The sequence below is a fragment of the Chroicocephalus ridibundus genome, chromosome 7 (genome assembly GCF_963924245.1).
Source record: "Chroicocephalus ridibundus chromosome 7, bChrRid1.1, whole genome shotgun sequence".
Taxonomy (NCBI): Eukaryota; Metazoa; Chordata; class Aves; order Charadriiformes; family Laridae; genus Chroicocephalus; species Chroicocephalus ridibundus.
Genome location: NC_086290.1, coordinates 42,869,805 through 42,887,211, shown reverse-complemented (window position 1 = coordinate 42,887,211; position 17,407 = coordinate 42,869,805). Strand labels below are relative to the sequence as shown.

At 50.9% G+C, this 17,407-nt stretch overlaps 1 protein-coding gene and 1 long non-coding RNA gene across 2 annotated transcripts; both read left to right on the top strand.

Annotated features, from left to right (window-relative positions):
- The first annotated feature begins 2,059 nt into the window (after positions 1-2,059).
- ACKR3 (atypical chemokine receptor 3) lies at positions 2,060-8,331 on the top strand. Its single transcript, XM_063342184.1, has 2 exons — positions 2,060-2,159; positions 6,313-8,331. The coding sequence occupies exon 2, from the start codon at positions 6,340-6,342 to the stop codon at positions 7,432-7,434; it is 1,095 nt and encodes a 364-aa protein (XP_063198254.1). The 5' UTR covers positions 2,060-2,159; positions 6,313-6,339; the 3' UTR covers positions 7,435-8,331.
- Positions 8,332-8,839: 508 nt separating this feature from the next.
- LOC134518646 (uncharacterized) lies at positions 8,840-17,125 on the top strand. Its single transcript, XR_010072022.1, has 6 exons — positions 8,840-8,968; positions 9,621-9,799; positions 10,320-10,438; positions 12,063-12,142; positions 13,780-13,888; positions 15,185-17,125. It is a non-coding gene; the product is annotated as an uncharacterized LOC134518646 (long non-coding RNA).
- The last annotated feature ends 282 nt before the right edge of the window (positions 17,126-17,407 follow it).

Sequence of the window (17,407 nt, the reverse complement as noted above, 5' to 3'; positions counted from 1 at the left end):
AACCTAATCCTGTCGTTGTCTGAACTCATTGTGCTTCAATTCCGCTAGCGTCCACAGACTTGGGCAAGCGCTCGGAATTCAAGCGGATGCTGAAACTCTTTGCTCACCAACAGCTGTAAAACTTGGAGGACCTCATCCAGGGAGAACAGGGGGCAGGGAGGGGGGACAAGGTACCTTACGTCTCGCCCTCTCCATCCGAGGGATGGCAGGAGATTCGTCTCTCTCTTCTCCTTCCCTGGCACCTAAACACCCAGCAGTGTTGCGAGCAAGGTGGTGGTGGATGGCATGGTCCAAGGTGGCTTGGTCTTGCCGCAGGGTGGCATTTTGAGCCGGTGGCAGCTCAGGTCTTGGTGGGGACCGAGGCACCACCAAATGCCCAACAGGTGGGGCCTTTCTCCAGCGCATTTCTTTGCCACGTGCTCCCCAGGACACCCCAGTGCAGTGTCTGCTGGGAGATGTTGGAGGTCTCTGGGGATCCATGGGGCATCTCTGGGGATCTGGGAGGCAGGACGGGGTGAGCACTGGGTGAGTTTCACTGCAGGAGTTGTAATACCTGCAGCTGAATCTTCTCTTTGCTGGCAGAAAAGCTGAAGCTAATTGTGCCTTCACCTGCAGGGGTGTAAATTTGACACATTTGACTCCGCTCCTTGATGGGGGCAGAATTAAGGCTGAGAAATGGAGCACAGTTAAAACAGGAATCTCTTTTTTTTAAATAATTAAGACTGCTCTGCTGGCAGCTGGGAGTCCTTTTAACCCACGCCCTTGCTCTTTTTAAACAGGTCCCTTCTGCCACAGAAATAATATGTCTTGTTTTGCCACATCCCTGACTTGCTTTAAGCTTGAGAACTTGCGCTAGGTGCTTTCATGGAAAAAAACATGTTCTCTTTTTAAGCCTGCATTTGCCAGCAGGTTTTTAATGCAAGCTTTTAATTGCCTGTGGAAATAGGATTAAGCATCTTTGGGAAAACAAAATATATGCTTTCTCGGGGCGGGGGGGGGGGGTGAAGGCCTCAGGTTGCAAGTGCTAAAACACCCTTCCAAAAAGTGCCGGTTCAAATGTGCCAGGAAGCCCATTTCTCCTGGGTGGACAGTGGCTCGGTAATGGCAAGGTGATTTAGGCTCTCAGAGCTAAACGTGTCAGTGTGTGCTCCCGCGGCACACTTTGGGCAGGGAGGAGCCAGGCCCCTGCTCTGGGTTATCCGGTGTTTTGGGAGCAGCCTGGCGGTACATGCCTCAGGTCCCTCCGAGCTGTCAGCGCCGTGGTCAGGCTCCAGCAAGTTGTGCTGTGCGGCAGGTAGGTTGTCATCAAATCCCAGCATCTTCTGCGGGATGGACAGACAGGCTGACCGCGCCGGAGCTGAATACAGACCTACCCCTTTCCTCTCCACAGGCCATTTTAATCCCCTGATTTTCCTGTGCTGAGGAGGAGCATAAAGGAGTGGATTTTCAGTCTTACTTCATGAGTTTCTGGCTTCCTGTCACTTTTCCTTAGCGTTAGTTTTGTCTTGCCCTAGGTGTGAGGGTGCAGAGGTAAGAACCCGCTGCCTCCCCTTGCCTTGTCTTCTCGATGTTTAACAGTGGTGCAGGAAAAAAAAACAAAACAGAAACCACCCAGAAACCTGCTTTTTTTTTTTTCCCCACTTGCTTTTAAAATTATTTCTCCTCTCTTTCTCCTTTTTTTTTCCCCCCTTCCGTACTCCCACAGACCACCTTTTTTCTTTTCTCTCTTTTCTCTCTTTTCTCTCTTTTCTCTCTTTTCTCTCTTTTCTCCTCTCTCTTCTTCTCTCTCTTCTTCTCTCTCCTCTCTCTTTTCCTGCGTTTTTTCCTGCGTTTTTTCCTTCCTTTCTGTTTTTTCCTCTTTTTTTTCCCCCGTCCTGGTGTCACCCCCCTTTCCCTCTCTCCTGCACCCGCCTGCCTGAGGCTCTCTACCCCCCAAACCCTCTCTCCCGTTATCATTAAGGAAGACCCCCAGCATGTTCCACCCCCCCTCCCGGGGTACAGCGAGGCGCCCCGTCGCCTCTCCCTCCCCGGCGGGGGCCGGGCCGGGCGGTGCCGGTGCCGCCCCCGATGGGCGGTCCCCGGCCGCCGATATAGGGGGTGCGGCTGCGGCCGCCCGCGCTCAGTCGGTCCGCCAGCGCCCGGGGTGCAGGCAGCGGGAGGTAAGGGCTGGGGAAGCCGAACTTCCCCCCGGCCGGGGCTGGAGGGGCGGGGGGTGCGTCCGTGCGTGTGTGTGTCCCTCCTCTATCCCCGGGCCGTGCGGGGTGACAGCGGCGGGAGGAGGGAGCGTGCGGCCGCCGCAGCCTCGGGCCGAGCCCCTCGCCGTCCCGGCCCCGCTCGGGCTCGCTCCGGGGGTGATGGTGGGGGAGCCGCCTCTTCCCCCCGCCTGCCGGGTTTTCCCCTGGCCGGGTTCGCGGGCTGGCACACGGCGCCGTGGCGGGCTTCGGTGGCGTGCTGGGGGGGTCTGGGGCTTCGGAGTCACCTGCTTTGGGCCGCTGCAGCATCACGGCACCGAGCACTGCTCGCTTCTGGGCGCTCTGTTCCCCCGCCTACCTGGGTGCCATCCAGAGCTGTGTTGGACGCTTGTTTCCCTAATTATTATTTTTTTTTTTCGACTTAGAACTGCAGAATAGAGTTTAAATGCGGCAGGCTCAGTCTTGCAAAACCCCTTGAGGGCTTGGGTGTCCTCCTGCCCTGGCCAAATGGCTTGGAAGGGGCTGTGCTGCCCACCTCCCCATGCTGGGGAACCTTTGACGTGGGAAAGGTGGAGGTGTGTAGGTGATAACCCAACCATCTATCCTGGCTTTTCCTGCCGTAACTCATATCCTTCTCCACTCGGGAAGGCCAAAGCCCAGTTTGCCCACAGGTCTTGAGTGCAGGCAGGACTGGGCTGGGAGGTGCTCTGGGTGGAAGAAGGGGTGCCGAGAAGTTCCCAAAAGTGTCGAGGGCTCAAACGCTGCCACGCGGAGCTAGGCTGCCCTCTGAGGCAGGGCTGCTCGTGCCTGTTTACTTTTCCATAGCCTGTAGCGGGTCCCGGACGGGATGTGGGATGGGGAGGGTGCAGTCCTGCAGGCGGCATCGGCTCCGGGGACATCTCTGGGTGCTTGGAGCAGGATTTCGGGCACATCTTCTTTCCTTTATGGCGTAACTCCTGTGAACTAGCGGGGACTGGCCGCAGCACATGTGCCTGCCAGGAGAAGGGGTGATGGCGTGCAAGAATTTTGCAGTGCAGTGGACACAAAATGCAGTTCCAACTGCCTTCACAAGTTTTTAAGATGATGTGCTGTCTGCAGAGAGCGCTAAAGGTATTTTTTCTTTTTTTAGGAGCACAGAGTGGCTTTATTGAGTTTATCTGGTGGGTTCCCTCCACACCTCCCAGTTAATCTGGGTGGGAATCGGAGCTCGGGTTACAGCAGCTAATCCCAGACTATGGAGAGCCCGGCTGTAATCTCTGAATATAACCGTCCTCCCCAGCAGGGCTCGGAGCCTGGGAGGCCATATCGGTTTCACGTTTTTATTACCGCGCTGGGGATGCGAGAGCGCACAGGCATGTGGGCGGCCCCAGAGAGAGGGATGCACGTGCATGCAGCAGACCCGCTCTTGGAGCGGAGGCAGGCTGAGACTGGGGCTGAGCATCGTTTTGCCTTCATTAAGGTCCCCAGGGTGGTTGTGAGTGAGCAGCTGGGATGGTGGTGCCCTCTGCTAGCTGCTGTCCTAGGTTGGTGGCTCTGATGTCCCCAGCATTGCTGTCTCTCTGTGGGCACTGGGGATCCAACACCCTGCAGCCAGCTCTGAGTTTCTTCTCTGTCAGGGGATGTGCTGGGGGCTTGGCAGTGGGTGGTCACAGCCCCGTCCTGGTTTGAGTTGGGGTCTTGAGATGCACAATGAGCCCACTCCCCTTCTTGGACCATGTGCCTTCCCAGAAGATGTCCAGATCCACCTGTGCTACTTCTGTGGGGCGTTACGGGGTTAGCCCTCCTGCTCTGCTCTCCTCGCTGTCCACAAATACCAGCAGGTCTCCTGCCACGGAGCTGGGAGTTTGCTTTAGTTGCTGTGGGGTCTTGTGAGACAGGGACTTAGGGACGGTGCTGCTTCTCCCTGTGCTTGAGAAGCCTTGAAAAGCGTTTGTGCTGGGGATGTAGTGGTGGGACCTTGGATGAGGTCTAGCAGGAGACCCGTCCCTCTCTCCCGCTTGCAGCCCTGGGTCGAAGCGAGCATCCTGGGCAGCGTGCATCCCTGCTGCCCGCACCAGCCGGGCGGGACAAGCAGTTTGAGGGTGGCCTGTTACCCTCTGCGGGGGGCAGGATCAGCCCTTCTGCCCTGCGTAGACATGCGTTAAATCATCCTCTGCTCTCCTGAGCTCAAGACGGGGATTCGTCTAACCGAAGACAGAAAGCTGCTGCTGTCTCGGCTCCCTCTTTAGCCAGCGTTTGAGCAAAATCTGTGCTTCATTTGGTCTGAATCTTAACTCTATCTTTCAGCAGGCCAGCAGGATGAAAGCCTGGAAGGCTGCGTAGTTTGAAGTGATAGGCTAGACCTCCTCGCAGGGCCAATTGGGGCCCTGTTTGTGGAGAGATTTGATCTCTGCTGGATGTGTGCATGGCCCCCCTCATTGTTAGTGCCACTGGCATCCCCTCTGCTGGGACAATAGTGCCTGGAGTTCTCCCCTGTAATCTCCCCCCTTATCTCCCTTCTCTTCCGTAGCCTGTGTCCCCGGGAGGTGGGAGGTTTGGAAAGAGCCAATTATGCAGGTGGAGGAGTGAGAGGTGCCATGTCAACCAAAGTCCGTTTTTGGGGAGTGGGGCGAGAAGAGGATGCTCAGCACCGGAGTGTGTCTGAGCTCTTCCCTGCTCACCATCCCCTCTGCGCTCCCATAAGCACTGCCAGGAGGTCCTTCGGTGGGGATGAGGATGTTTAGAGGTACAGGTGGCCACGTGAGTCTTTCGCCCCTTTGCTCGCTCATGCCATGCTGGCATTACTTTCAGGCCCAGGGTGGCATCAGGGGGTTCTGCTCACTGCAGGGGCTGAGGACGTGGGGAGGAGCAAGGTGGCCCCTGTTCAGGATGCTAGAAGTGTCCATGATGGGGGACCACAGGTAGGCTGCCTGGCTCACCTGATGCTCCGGCTCAAGTGAAGCCATGGTGAAATGAGATGGGGTCCATCTCTTGGAAACCCACCTCTCCATCTTTATTTTGTTGTGCCCCAAATTGGAGCCTGCAGACACGGAGCTCTGAAACTTGCTTGGCCAAAGCGTGGCAGTCACGGGCCAAGGCAGCTGGCTACTACCGTGGGTGGTACTGTTGGCCCTGTGGGATGGGAGAGTCCCACCAGGGGAGGCAGCGTTCTTATGCTGCCCCAAAAGCACAACGGTAATCAGCAGCCCAGCTTTGGGTTTTGCGTAAGCCGTGTGGGTCTGCTGGAGCCCTTCCTTCTGCTGGCGAGGAAGTTAATGAGGAGCCCCTCGCTTTGTCCGCTGCCTGCCAATGGAAGAAGGCGCTGAAGAGGCAAGAAAAGTAGATGTAGAAAAGCAAAAGGGTGGGGAGGAAGCAGTTGTGGAGCCAGCTGTGATGGGGGAGTGTTTTGTAAATCAAAGCACTCTCCTAAAAGGCAAACTTAAGCCCAGCAAATCTCAGTGGTCAAGCTCCGACTTCTTTTCTCTTTTCTCAAAGCTACGTGATAATCGTTAAACGCAGGGGATGCTTTGTAAAATAGAATTCAAGGGAAGGGGGGGAGGAAAGAGCAGGATTTAAATTTAAAATTGGACGAGGGTACAAAGCCCCTTAGTTCCCAGTTTCTGCTTGATGCAGCTGGAGCTGGGCTTGACAAGATGCTGACCAGAGCTTGTGGTAAATGTTTTACAGTACCGTGTATCAGCCGGATCAATTCTACTACACTTGAGGGAGTGCAGATAAAATGGCTTAAAGATTCCCCTGCTGAAAGCGATAGTATCATCATTTATGCTGGAGAGGACAGATTTAGTCGCCTGACGTTTATTTGGCCGCGGTGTACTTTGCGGATTTCACACCCGGGGATGATAGCCAACCTGATGATGTCAGATGTGAGCTGCAAAGAAAAAAAAAAAAAAAAAGAAATAGCACAAAAAGCTAGTGCCGTTCTTCTTTTGTCGACCAGATGAGTTTTGCTATGTGTCTGTTTTGGTTATTTTACTTCACAGTTCACTTTAATGGAAAGTGCCTTACGAGAATAGGTCATTACTAAACCAGCTTGTCCTGCATGTGCTTTGTGGTATGAAGATGACGGCAGAAATGTCTCTGTTAACTTAGGTTGTTTATTTTGATCCTGTTTTGCCTGTAGGTCACTCGAACTCCAAACTGAGCGAACATGAGCGCACTTGATTTGACTTCTATCCTCGATTTTCTGGAAACAGCCAACTTGACAGAAATCAACTGGACGTGTAACAACGGTGACTGTATCACAGTTGATGCGACAACATGCCCTGGCACGCTCAACAAGAGCGCCCTTCTATACACCCTGTCCTTCTTCTACATTTTCATCTTTGTCATAGGGCTGGTGGCCAACTCGGTTGTGGTGTGGGTCAACCTCCAAGCCAAAATGACTGGCTATGAAACCCACCTCTACATCTTTAATTTGGCTATCGCTGATCTGTGTGTCGTTATCACCCTTCCAGTGTGGGTTGTCTCCCTTGTCCAGCATAACCAGTGGCACATGGGAGAAATCACGTGCAAGATAACTCACCTTATATTTTCCATCAACTTGTACGGCAGCATCTTCTTCCTGGCATGCATGAGTGTGGACCGCTACCTCTCAGTTGCCTATTTCACCAATTCCAGCAATCGCAAGAAGAAGATAATCCGTCGCTGCATCTGCATCTTAGTGTGGCTTCTTGCCTTCTCTGCATCTCTCCCAGACACGTATTATCTCAAGACGGTCTCTTCCAACAACGAAACCTATTGCCGCCCCGTCTATCCGGAGGAGAGCTTCAAAGAGTGGTTGATCGGCATGGAGCTCATCTCTGTCGTGCTGGGCTTTCTTATCCCTTTTCCAATCATCGCCCTCTTTTATTTCCTCCTTGCGAAGACCATCTCCTCCTCCAGTGACCAAGAGAGGAAAAGCAACGGGAAGATCATTTTCTCCTACGTTGTTGTGTTTCTCGTCTGCTGGCTACCCTACCATGTAGCTGTCCTGCTTGACATCTTCTATAGCCTTCATTTCATACCTTTCAGTTGTCAGATGGAGAACTTCTTATATGCCACTCTTCACATCACTCAGTGTTTCTCTCTAGTCCATTGCTGCGTCAACCCCATCCTGTACAGCTTCATTAACCGCAACTACAGATACGAGCTCATGAAGGCCTTTATTTTCAAGTACTCTGCCAAAACTGGTCTCACTAAACTTATTGATGCTTCCAGAGTGTCAGAAGCAGAATACTCTGCTCTGGAGCAAAATGCCAAATGACTGCAACCCCAGAAAGAAACCTCCTTGACTCTCTGACCTTTGTTTTTTGTGTGTTGGTTTGGGGTTTTTTTGTGTTTTTTTTTTGTTTTGTTTTTTTTTGTTTGGTTGGTTTTTTTTACCCCCCCTTTCCCTGTGCTTCTTACAAACGGGGCATGAATTCAAGCCTACAAAAAAAAAAGAAATAGCAAACTGTAATTTAAGAGTAGAATCAGGTGCAAAATGGAAGTGGTACCAAAATTAAGCCTTTTGTTTGGTGTGTTTTGTTTGATCTCCTCCTGGCCCGCTCTGGACTTCTCGACAACGCTATGCAAATGGCAATGACTTCCTAGCAGACAAAGCCATTGTGTACCACAGGTAACCTGCATTTCGAGGATAAGCTTTTTCTTCCACGTGTAGATTCCCTCTTGTCTCCTTGTATATGTTATATATATATAGTGTGTTGTATTTAAAAGCTCGAGACTCTATTTTCTGGCTCTTGGTGTACCTTATACAATTGTATTTGAAAGTTAAATATATTTTTATCGTGTATTTGAAGTCTATTGCTGATGAGTGTATCCAGAGTGCTGTATTCGGAGTGTTAGATTGCCGTGCGGTTTAAACTATCGTAGGTAAGAGGATGACGATAAATAGCAGAATGGAAATGATCTCTTAGGTGCATCCTCCCTGGCTGGCACACTTTATCGCCCGTAGCTTTCTGTGGCGGTCATACCCACGTGTCTGGAGCATGAAATGTATGTACTGTAATATAGTTACCATCATGTTAAAATTAACAGTATTGTAAGAGTTGTTAACTCCTGCGCCCGTACTTCACACAGCTGTATCCTTCTGCACAGAATGAATGATCTTACTTCTGAGAGTTGTCTCTATTTGTAAGTTATTTTTGTAAAATAAAGATCTGGGGAAAAAAAAAAATAAATCTGCGCCTCCCAGTGGTTTGACTTGCAGCTGTCGTCCTCTTCCTCAGGGGAGGGAAGAAAAAAAGCCAAAAAGAAGAAATCCCAAAGCCGACTTCTCTCCTTTGGTGCAGGAGCAAACAGGTCAATCTGTATTTTCCTGGTGTTTGTTGGGGGTGGGCAGAAGGCATTGAATGGAGGAATGCGAGAGAGCAGCGGTGTGTGGTGAGAGGGGAAGGGGTGGGAGGAGTGGTTCTGCGGAAGGCTGTGCCGTTTGGGAAGGTAAAGCTGATGGATTTATAAGGTGAAAGCTGTTGGGAGTGACGAAAGGCTGTGTCTGTAGCTTAGGAATAAACACGTGGAAGAAAAATATGGAAGTACGCAGATGGAGCGGATATTTGGACTAATCCAGGTTCAGTCCGCTGCCCTTTTTGCTTGTGATGGAATTTGGGGGTTAGCAGTCCTGACAGCGTTAAATCCCTTTTTATCTCTTCTTCTCTTTGTTATGGCTCATGTTGAATTCACAATGCCGTGCTGCCAAAGTGTGTGGGGCAAGATTCAGCCACCGCGGGACGTATGAAGTTGATCATCTTTAAGGCGGTGAAGCACTTGAATTGTGGTCATCTTTGTCTCAGGACAAGGTAACCGATGTTAAATTAATGATGTCTCACAACCAACGCTGACTTGCTGTTGCTGGTTTGCGTGTTTTGCAGCTCCGGCGCAGTGCAAACTGCTTTGCTGTGAAGGCTACGCTTAAATTCCTGTTAAATCAAAGCATGCCCTCATCCCTCTGACATCCCAACAGCCTAAAAATTTTCTAATGACTATTTTGGTTCTTTCTCTGTGTTACATTACTGCCTTGGCCAAGATGATCCTATGAACAGATGTTTGCTAGTGCTGCAAGGTCTGTCATCCCCTACTTGGACCTTGGTGTTTCTGAAAAAGCGCTGGTCCATCCCCAAATGGAGGAGCCGGTTGTGGAGAAGGGCTGCCACCATGACTGTCACGACATCGCTACACAAATACAGCCTTTTGTGCAGACGTTTCTTATAAGAGATGGGTATTTTGAGATTCCCATAAGCCTTTCTTATGGCACTGGCATCCCTCTCCCGTATCCCTGCAGGGTATTTCTCAGTTTATAGCGGCGTAACTATTTCAGTTCAGGTCCTATCTCAGGCAGTACGATGTCTTCCTGCAACGCTGTAGCTGGTTTGAAGGTTTGAGTTGGCAGAAGCTCACAGATTATTCTTTTTTTTTTTTTTTTTTTTTTTTTTTTTTTTTCTCTCTCTGCAGTTCGGTGTTTGCAGCGCAGCGTCAGCCCTGGAGATATCCCGGGGGTGCTGAGTGTTCGGGAGGTCCTGCAGACCTGCTGCGGAGACTGGGCTGATAAAGTCTCCAGGCCTCCTCCTTGTGGAGGTGAATTGCGGTGGGACAGCGCCTTTTCCAAAAGTGGGGTCAGACTGAGAGAGCAGGTAAAGGTTGCCACCGCCACCCTCACCATCAGCAGCTGCAGCATCGCATGTGCTGTGGGTCCTTCCCAGCCCCTCGGGTGGAAAGATGTAGGGCTGAGCACCCACCTTGTCTCCTTGGTCCCTGAAAGGACAGATGGAGCTGGGAGGCAGCCCCCTACCACGCCAGCAGCACTGGGGCTTGGGAAGGGTGCATGAGGTTCCCTGCCCATGGCAGGAGGGTTGGAACTAGATGATCTTTACGGTCACTTCCGACCCGAACCATTCTGTGATTCTATAAGGAGGTCTCTCCAGGGATGGTCACTATTTGCGTGGAGGTGGGTTGCCCCAAGGTGGCCATGACGCTGGGAGCAGGGTGGTAGAGAACAGATGATGGGGAAACTGGTGGAGGGCAGAGGGACAGAAGGACAGAGTCTGTCTGTTGTTGCGTATTTCTCATTAGGGCTTGTTTTCCTGCAGAAAATTCTCAAAAATCAGACTTTGGCAGAGGTAAAATAGAAAAAAAAAAATGTGTATCTTCTAGGAGGCTTTTGTCACGGCTGTGTGTGACATAGTACCCCAGCTGGTGGTTGCACCGATACCAAAAAAGTGGGCTTGGACCCCCTGGAATCCGGTATGAGGGACTTTATCAGCAGATAACAGGTGAGTGAAAATACATGTCTGCAGGTAGATGTGACTGTGACTTACAGTGATTGATGTGATAGCTGCTGTCACCTTGTTTGGCCAAATGTCCCAGCCCTGGAGCCTGGGGGCATTAATGAAGGGTCCCTGCTTCTTCCCGCTGCAGGGATGTGGCTTTGGGGCAGGACTGGCGTCTCCCTTGTTCCTCTGGCACTTACAAGTGTACATGGACGTTTGGGTCCTCCCTTTGGAAGGAGGTAAAATTCCCTACGTAAAGGCCTCGGTGGAAAAATGAGTGAAAAATTGCACATAATCCATGTTGGAGCGAGTCCTGCTGATTAACTCATGGGCTTTATGGCGGAAAGCATCCCAGTGCTGTCAGACTCCGCGTGCCTCGGAGGCAGGCACCGAGCAAATAAAAATACATCTGCTCCCTGAGAAAGGATTTTTTTTTTTGAATTTTTTTTTTTAAATACAGAAAGTGCAGTCCTGCTTTATTGTTACTTAAACACAGATTTCCTTTTATGAGCCATAAACGACATTCAGGTGTAGCACAGTGACTTTAAATCAGCTCCTCTGGCAACCATCTAGATAATGTATTGTAAGAAACGCCTAACTGGCCTGTTTCTGCTTTGGCTAATTCGTCGTTTCAATGCTGCTGACTTTAGATACTAGCTTTTCACGAGTTCACTGAGCATAAAAGCCATTTAAAGTTCCTAAGAAGCAAGAAATAACTCAGCTGTGAGCAATATTTAAGCACGTGGCAGCTGCAGCGCTGCCAAAGCCAGCTCTTCATCTGCTTTGGAGAGCTTCTCGATGAGAAGAGTTGGGCTGGTGCTTTGAGAAGTGGGGCTCTGATGGGTTGTGGGGCTGAGCAGGGCATGACGCGACGGGGGTGGGTTTTGGGGGGAACCGATGTGTGCGGAGCCCAGGGTTTGCTTTTGGCCTCCCCGCTCCATTATGGTGAAGAGCAGCTGAGCTCTGATTTGCCCCCCGGATTTACAGTAGGATAATGCTGCTGATTTCAAGAGAGCTATCCGGGATTTATAGGGCTTTTTTATAAGTAGGACGAGGGATTATAGCCATAATCCTGTGCAAATGTACGGGTGTGAGTGCGGATGTGTGCATCTGCGTTACTAATGCAGGGTAATACCCATGTACAGCCATAACGCAAAGACGTAATAATAGCAATGCAACAGATAATAATGATGTGAGTTTGCTTTTGCAAAAGTACTTGAGTTGCAGGCTTATAATACGATTCAAACCAGGCTCACCAAGATGCTGTGATGGATAATCCAGCTGTAACCCTAAAGCACGTGGCTGACTCTTCTAACACCCGCTGTCACAAGAAAAATCCGTCTCCTTCCATTCTGGGAGTTGCCGTTTGAAAACAGTTCGCTTTTTCCGTGTAGGTTTTGATCTGCTTGGTTTTGCGGGATTACGTGGAACCGGCGCAAGACCTTAGCTAAAGGTCTCTATCCTGGAAACGTTACAACCTCACAGTACCAAAGAGATACCGCCATCCCAGTGATGCTGTAAATCCAGGGAGACCACTCAATCCGATGGGGAGAATGTTTCAGGTTCAATCCCCGCCACAATGCCTGAGTTATCTGTCTTTTCTTTTTCTTTTCTGTCTTTTCCCAAGGTGGTAGAAGCTGGTGCTGGAATCGAAAATAAGGTGACAAGGAGCTGCTCCCCACGGGCAGGAAAAAAGGAAAGAAAAAGGTATGTCAGGGATGAACTAGGGGTGAATTAGCCTTCTCCGGAGGGGTCCCACAGCGAGCTAAGCTCTTTCCACCCAAAAGTAGGAGCCCAGCAGAAGTTGGTCTGCTGTGGGGTTTACCACACAAGTACTTCCGTCCTCACAGCATCACGATGGGAGGGACAGCTCATGGAAGGCAGGTTTTGGTGCTTTCCCTCTTACGGCTTGCTCAGAAAGTGGACATACCATGGCACTGGAGCAGGATGCTCTTGAGCACTGGAGCAAGAGCATCAGAATAAGGCCTTTCTGGTTATTTACGATAGCAAGAAGGTCTCTGTCTTTACAGGAAAGTACTGGGAAACCAACTCGACCCTCTGCAGGTGCCAGGGGGCTCAGCGCCGATGTGAAGTATGAAATCGGTGCAGCTCAATCGCTCCACTTCAGCAGAGGTTCTGCGCCGTTGTATGTTGTTTGCTTCTTGACATCATCTGGTTTTAAGCCAACTCTGATGATGGATGTTTTTACCTCTCGCCTCTAGTTTGGTGGGGGGTGCGGGGGAGGGAAATCAAACTCCTGTCATGTTTGCTGTGTGTACAGTGCTATTGCCAGACTAAAGAAAAAGAGTTAAATTACATTTTAACAGAACAATACCGACAACAGCAAAGGTCAGGAAACTTTCAAGTAAGGTCACCCTATCGATTGCAACAGTGAAAGGATAGACATCAAATACTTCGCCGTGAAAGGCTGAAAAGAAGTAAATTCAGCATGATATATTGAAACCCAAGTCTCTTTCATATGTTACAGAGCCTCTGACATAGCAGGTTTACTGTTCAAGCTGAGATATGTTGCCTTGCCAACATATATTCTGAGTTACCCAAGCAGATTTAATGTTTTTGCAGTAGTGGCTTTTCCCTTTTTTGGGGGGGCAGGGGGACACTTTTCTTTTTCTTTTCAAAAAATTGTTGCAGAAGATTTCAAACCTACCTAGGAAATGGCCTTAATCAATTTAGTTCCACCGACGAGTATGAAAATTCAGATCTTTCTTTTTTGCTTTTTCTAAAACATTGTCCTGCTTGCGTTGAGTAGGGTGACCGAGTCACAGCTTGATAGAAAAGTGTGTTTTGTTTGTTGTGTTTTGTTGTGGTTTTTTTTTTTTTACCCATCCAAGTGGCAGCTCTGTTTTGTCCAGAAGGATTGATGTGACTGACAAGTGTTTTGAATTTCTAAGCTCCAGGGTCTCAAAAATGCATGAAAAGCGAATGACGCGCACACAAAAATGTAAATCTTTGGAAAACAAGCACCAACTACACAGAAAAAAAATAACAATTCTGCAAAAGGGTGACAGACGCTGCATTCATTCTCCACCCCCTCCCCCCCCTCCACCTCCCCCTCCGCCTTTCTTTTTTTCTTTTTAATAAGTCAGTGTTTCTGGGCCACCTACAGGCACATTTATGTCTTCTGCAGCGGGGAATGGGGATACACAATAAGGTAAAAAGTCATGGTCATCGAGCATCAGGGTGGCTCTATCTGCATCTCAGGGTTAGAGCTCCATCGGCACCAGCTTGCCAGGGTCCGTTCCCATCGACTCCGTATCCATTGGGGTGACACCGTGGGTCTTAGTCCAACGAACACACAACACTGGAATATCTTCATTATTTAGGACTTGGCTTGTGGGAGCACCAGGAGAGTGAACCCACAGAGCTGGACTGTGCAAACACAGCCGGAGGCGGTGCCTGGCCCACGGAGCTCACGTCCCAACGCTGCTGAAGGTGGGTAAGGTGGGCTTCAAGATCATAGAAATCATAGAACCATAGGGTTGGCAGGGACCTCTGGAGATCATCTAGTCCAACCCCCTGCCAGAGCAGGGTCACCCAGAGCAGGTGGCACAGGAACACCTCCAGGCAGGTTTGGAATGTCTCCAGAGACGGAGACTCCACCACCTCTCTGGGCAGCCTGTGCCAGGGCTCTGCCACCCTCACAGGAAAGAAGTTCCTCCTCACGTTGAGACGGAACTCCCTATGTTCAAGTTTGTGCCCGTTACCTCTTGTCCTGTCGCTGGGCACCACTGAAAAGAGCCTGGCCCCATCCTCCTGACACCCACCCTTTCAGTATTTATAAGTGTTGATAAGGTCCCCCCACAGCCGTCTTTTTTCCAGACAGAAAAAACCCAAATCCCTCAGCCTTTCCTCATAAGAGAGGTGTTTGAGTTCCCCTCATCATCTTGGTAGCCCTTTGCTGTCCCCTCTCCAGCAGTTCCCTGTCCCTCTTGAACCGGGGAGCCCAGAACTGGACACAGTACTCCAGGTGCGGCCTCCCCAGGGCAGAGTAGAGGGGGAGGATGACCTCCTGCGACCTGCTGGCCACACTCTTCTTGATGCCCCCCAGGATGCCATTGGCCTTCTTGGCCACAAGGGCACATTGCTGGCTCACAGTCATCCTGTTGTCCACCAGGACTCCCAGGTCCCTTTCCACCGAGATGCTCTCCAGCAGGTCAGCACCCAACCTGTACTGGTGCATGGGGTTATTCCTCCCCAGGTGCAGCACCCTACACTTGCCCTTATTGACTTTCATAAGGTTCCTCTTTGCCCAGCTCTCCAATCTGTCCAGGTCTCTCTGTATGGCAGCACAGCCTTCCAGTGTGTCAGCCACCCCCCCAGCTTTGTGTCATCGGCAAACTTGCTGAGGGTGCAAGAAGAGACGGGGGAGTCCTGCTGGTCCCAGCACTTGCCAGCGCACGGGTTGGCGGGGAGTCCCAGCCTGGGACTGAGGCATCCCATGGGTGCTCCCTGAACAGACGCTGCCGCAGGAGGCTTTGCTTTAGGTCTGGGGGATGCTGTTTCCAGAGAGCAGAAGGTGTGAGAGGGAAGGAAAATCAGATTGCTGGTCTCTCGACTGGCGAGCTGGTGTCTCCCTTCCTCCAGGCACCCCATCGCACCCTCACTGCCTCTCGCTGTCCTGGGTAACGACTGGGGCAAAGTGGATTTGGTCAGTTTGGTGTTATCCATGACGGCCATACAAACCTCCTCCAGCAGGCATTTTAATCATTTTTGCCTCTTTTCGTCAAGGACTGGTAAAATGTCTGAGACCACACCACCTGAACACAGGACATGACTCCACGAAGCAGCCCGTGGGCCCTCTGCAGAGTGGCCACGCACCCTCCTGGCTCTCTTTCTCCACATGGCCTCACACTAAAACCAATGCGGGGTGAAAGGTACGGGAATCCTGTGCTCTGCGGAGGATGCTGAGCCCTCGGAGACGTCATCCAGAGCTCTTGTCTCTAACCCAGCCAACTTGTTCCAATGGCTGGCTTGAATTTCAAGGGTTGCCCTGTTGCTTTGGTGGGCGGCGGGGGTGGCAGCTTTATAAAGAAGAGTGGTGAGGGAGAGAAAGTTTTTCTTCTCATTTCCCATCCCATCTGGCTGGGTGAATGCGGTGTTTTTGGTTGACGGGTTCGAAGGAGCGAGGGAGGCGGTCAGTTGGAAACACCAATTCTGCAAGCTCCCGAGAGCCACCGGCCGCTGCTTCCTCTTGGTTCAGCTCGACCGGTTCATCATGGGCTCGAGGTGGCTGCTTTAATGGGAAGTTGGCGGGCGGAGGAGAATCTATACCTTCCCTTTTGCAGTGAATCAATAAAAAGCTGGAGTGTTTTGGATTCCTCTTTCCAGGAGAGAATAGACCTCATTGTAAGTCTGGAGAATAAAATAGCAGAGAGAGAGGGAGGGAGGCTCTTCCCTCTGCGCGCTCCAGCTCTCTTGGCTAAGAGGCAGCTTTGCTCTCAATGTCTCGGCCGCGTTTGATTTTGGCATCGCTTGAGGCATTCTAAACCTTGCCTGAGAGTCGTGTCAGTGGAGGCCGACAGCAGGCATTGTTTGTTCAATCTAGTTACGGGATGAGGGTGATGGAGCCTAGGAGAGCCCTGGGAAAGGAGGAAAAGTGGGTGTGTAGCGCGAAAAGGATCAGTGGCCCCGACGGCTTGCTGTCACGAGCTGTTCTCTGGGCACCATCTCGGCTCTACCTGTCAGCCCCATCGCTCCTTTGCACCCTGTCACCTCTTGGTCCTGCTTCTGCAAAAGATGCTTCAGGATGAAAGCCTGTATTTCAGGTTGGAAACTCTCCGACAGGTGAACATCCTGAGCATCGGAGAGGGATGACTGCTTGGCTCAGCCCCTGAAAGTCTGGATGCAAATCTGAAGTGCATTAAACGTTCTCCAGGGGGTGGGGGGGGTTTCACACTTGGAAAGCTTTGCGAGGTTTCCAGTGTTTGCTGCTTCCAGTCAGGCTGGAATCCAAAAGTGCAAAGGCCCGTGAAAATGATTAATAAAGAACAAAAACCAGACCCTGAGACAGGTTCAGCTCCGCGACTCCTCTGATATCCTAGGCTTGCAGAAGTCTCTCGCTTTACTTGGGTAGATTTGCTCTTTTAAAGCTGAAACCCCATTCTTCAAACTGGATTCAGCCGCAGGTGCTGTTTGTGTAAGGGTTAAGAGCATCTTCAGGTATAAATTGCCATTGTCTGTCAGCATTGGTGGGTTATACTCCTTTATGTGGCTGGAAAGTCTGGTCCAGGTCGTTTGGTGGAAGTAAATGGGATTTACCTGTGTGGGTGGGTAAGCGCTTCTGTACATATAACCTTCTCCCTGCAATTTGCCGTTGTTCTTGATGGCACCTCTTTTATCTTATGTCAGTGAGAAAGTCCCAGATGCCTCTTGGCCTTGTACGAGGCTTCTTGATTCCCTCCTGCTCTATGAGACCAGCAGTTTGTTGCTTGAGGTGGGTGTTGGACCTGGGAGAGGTGTTTGGGGGAAAGGGAGGTTTTTTTCCCATTTGAGCTGTCTGTGTGGCATGTAAGGAAAGTCTACGCAGGCAAAGATGCCTTTGGAGATGGTATAGACCCAAAGATGAGTTGCTGTTACGCAAAATATGAAAGGAAGCTTGGGATTATGAGTCAAGTTTTGGTGATTTAGCATTGGCAGGAAAGCAGCACTGCCTTGAAGGGTCCTTCTCTTTGGCCGTGCATCTTCTGATCAGCTTCCATGTGTTGAGTGTTATTCCAACGCAGAGATGACTCCTGTGAATAATGGGACATCCCGTACATCGGCGGCACATCGTCTCCGTCAAGGGATGCCCACTCCTGAGTTACAGGTGGTGCTTCTGTGCTCATGGCTGCCATCCAGGGCAAGAAATCTTGGCCTGGCTGAATCCAATGGGATGTCATTGACAAATGGGAACTGATCTCTGCTCAGCTAATTCTGACTTGTAAGATCAGACCTTGGGGCCTTCAAGGGGTT

What these genes read in the sequence shown, in the direction of transcription:
- ACKR3 (XM_063342184.1), top strand. Translation starts at nt 6,340, where the DNA reads ATGAGCGCACTTGATTTGACTTCTATCCTCGATTTTCTGGAAACAGCC.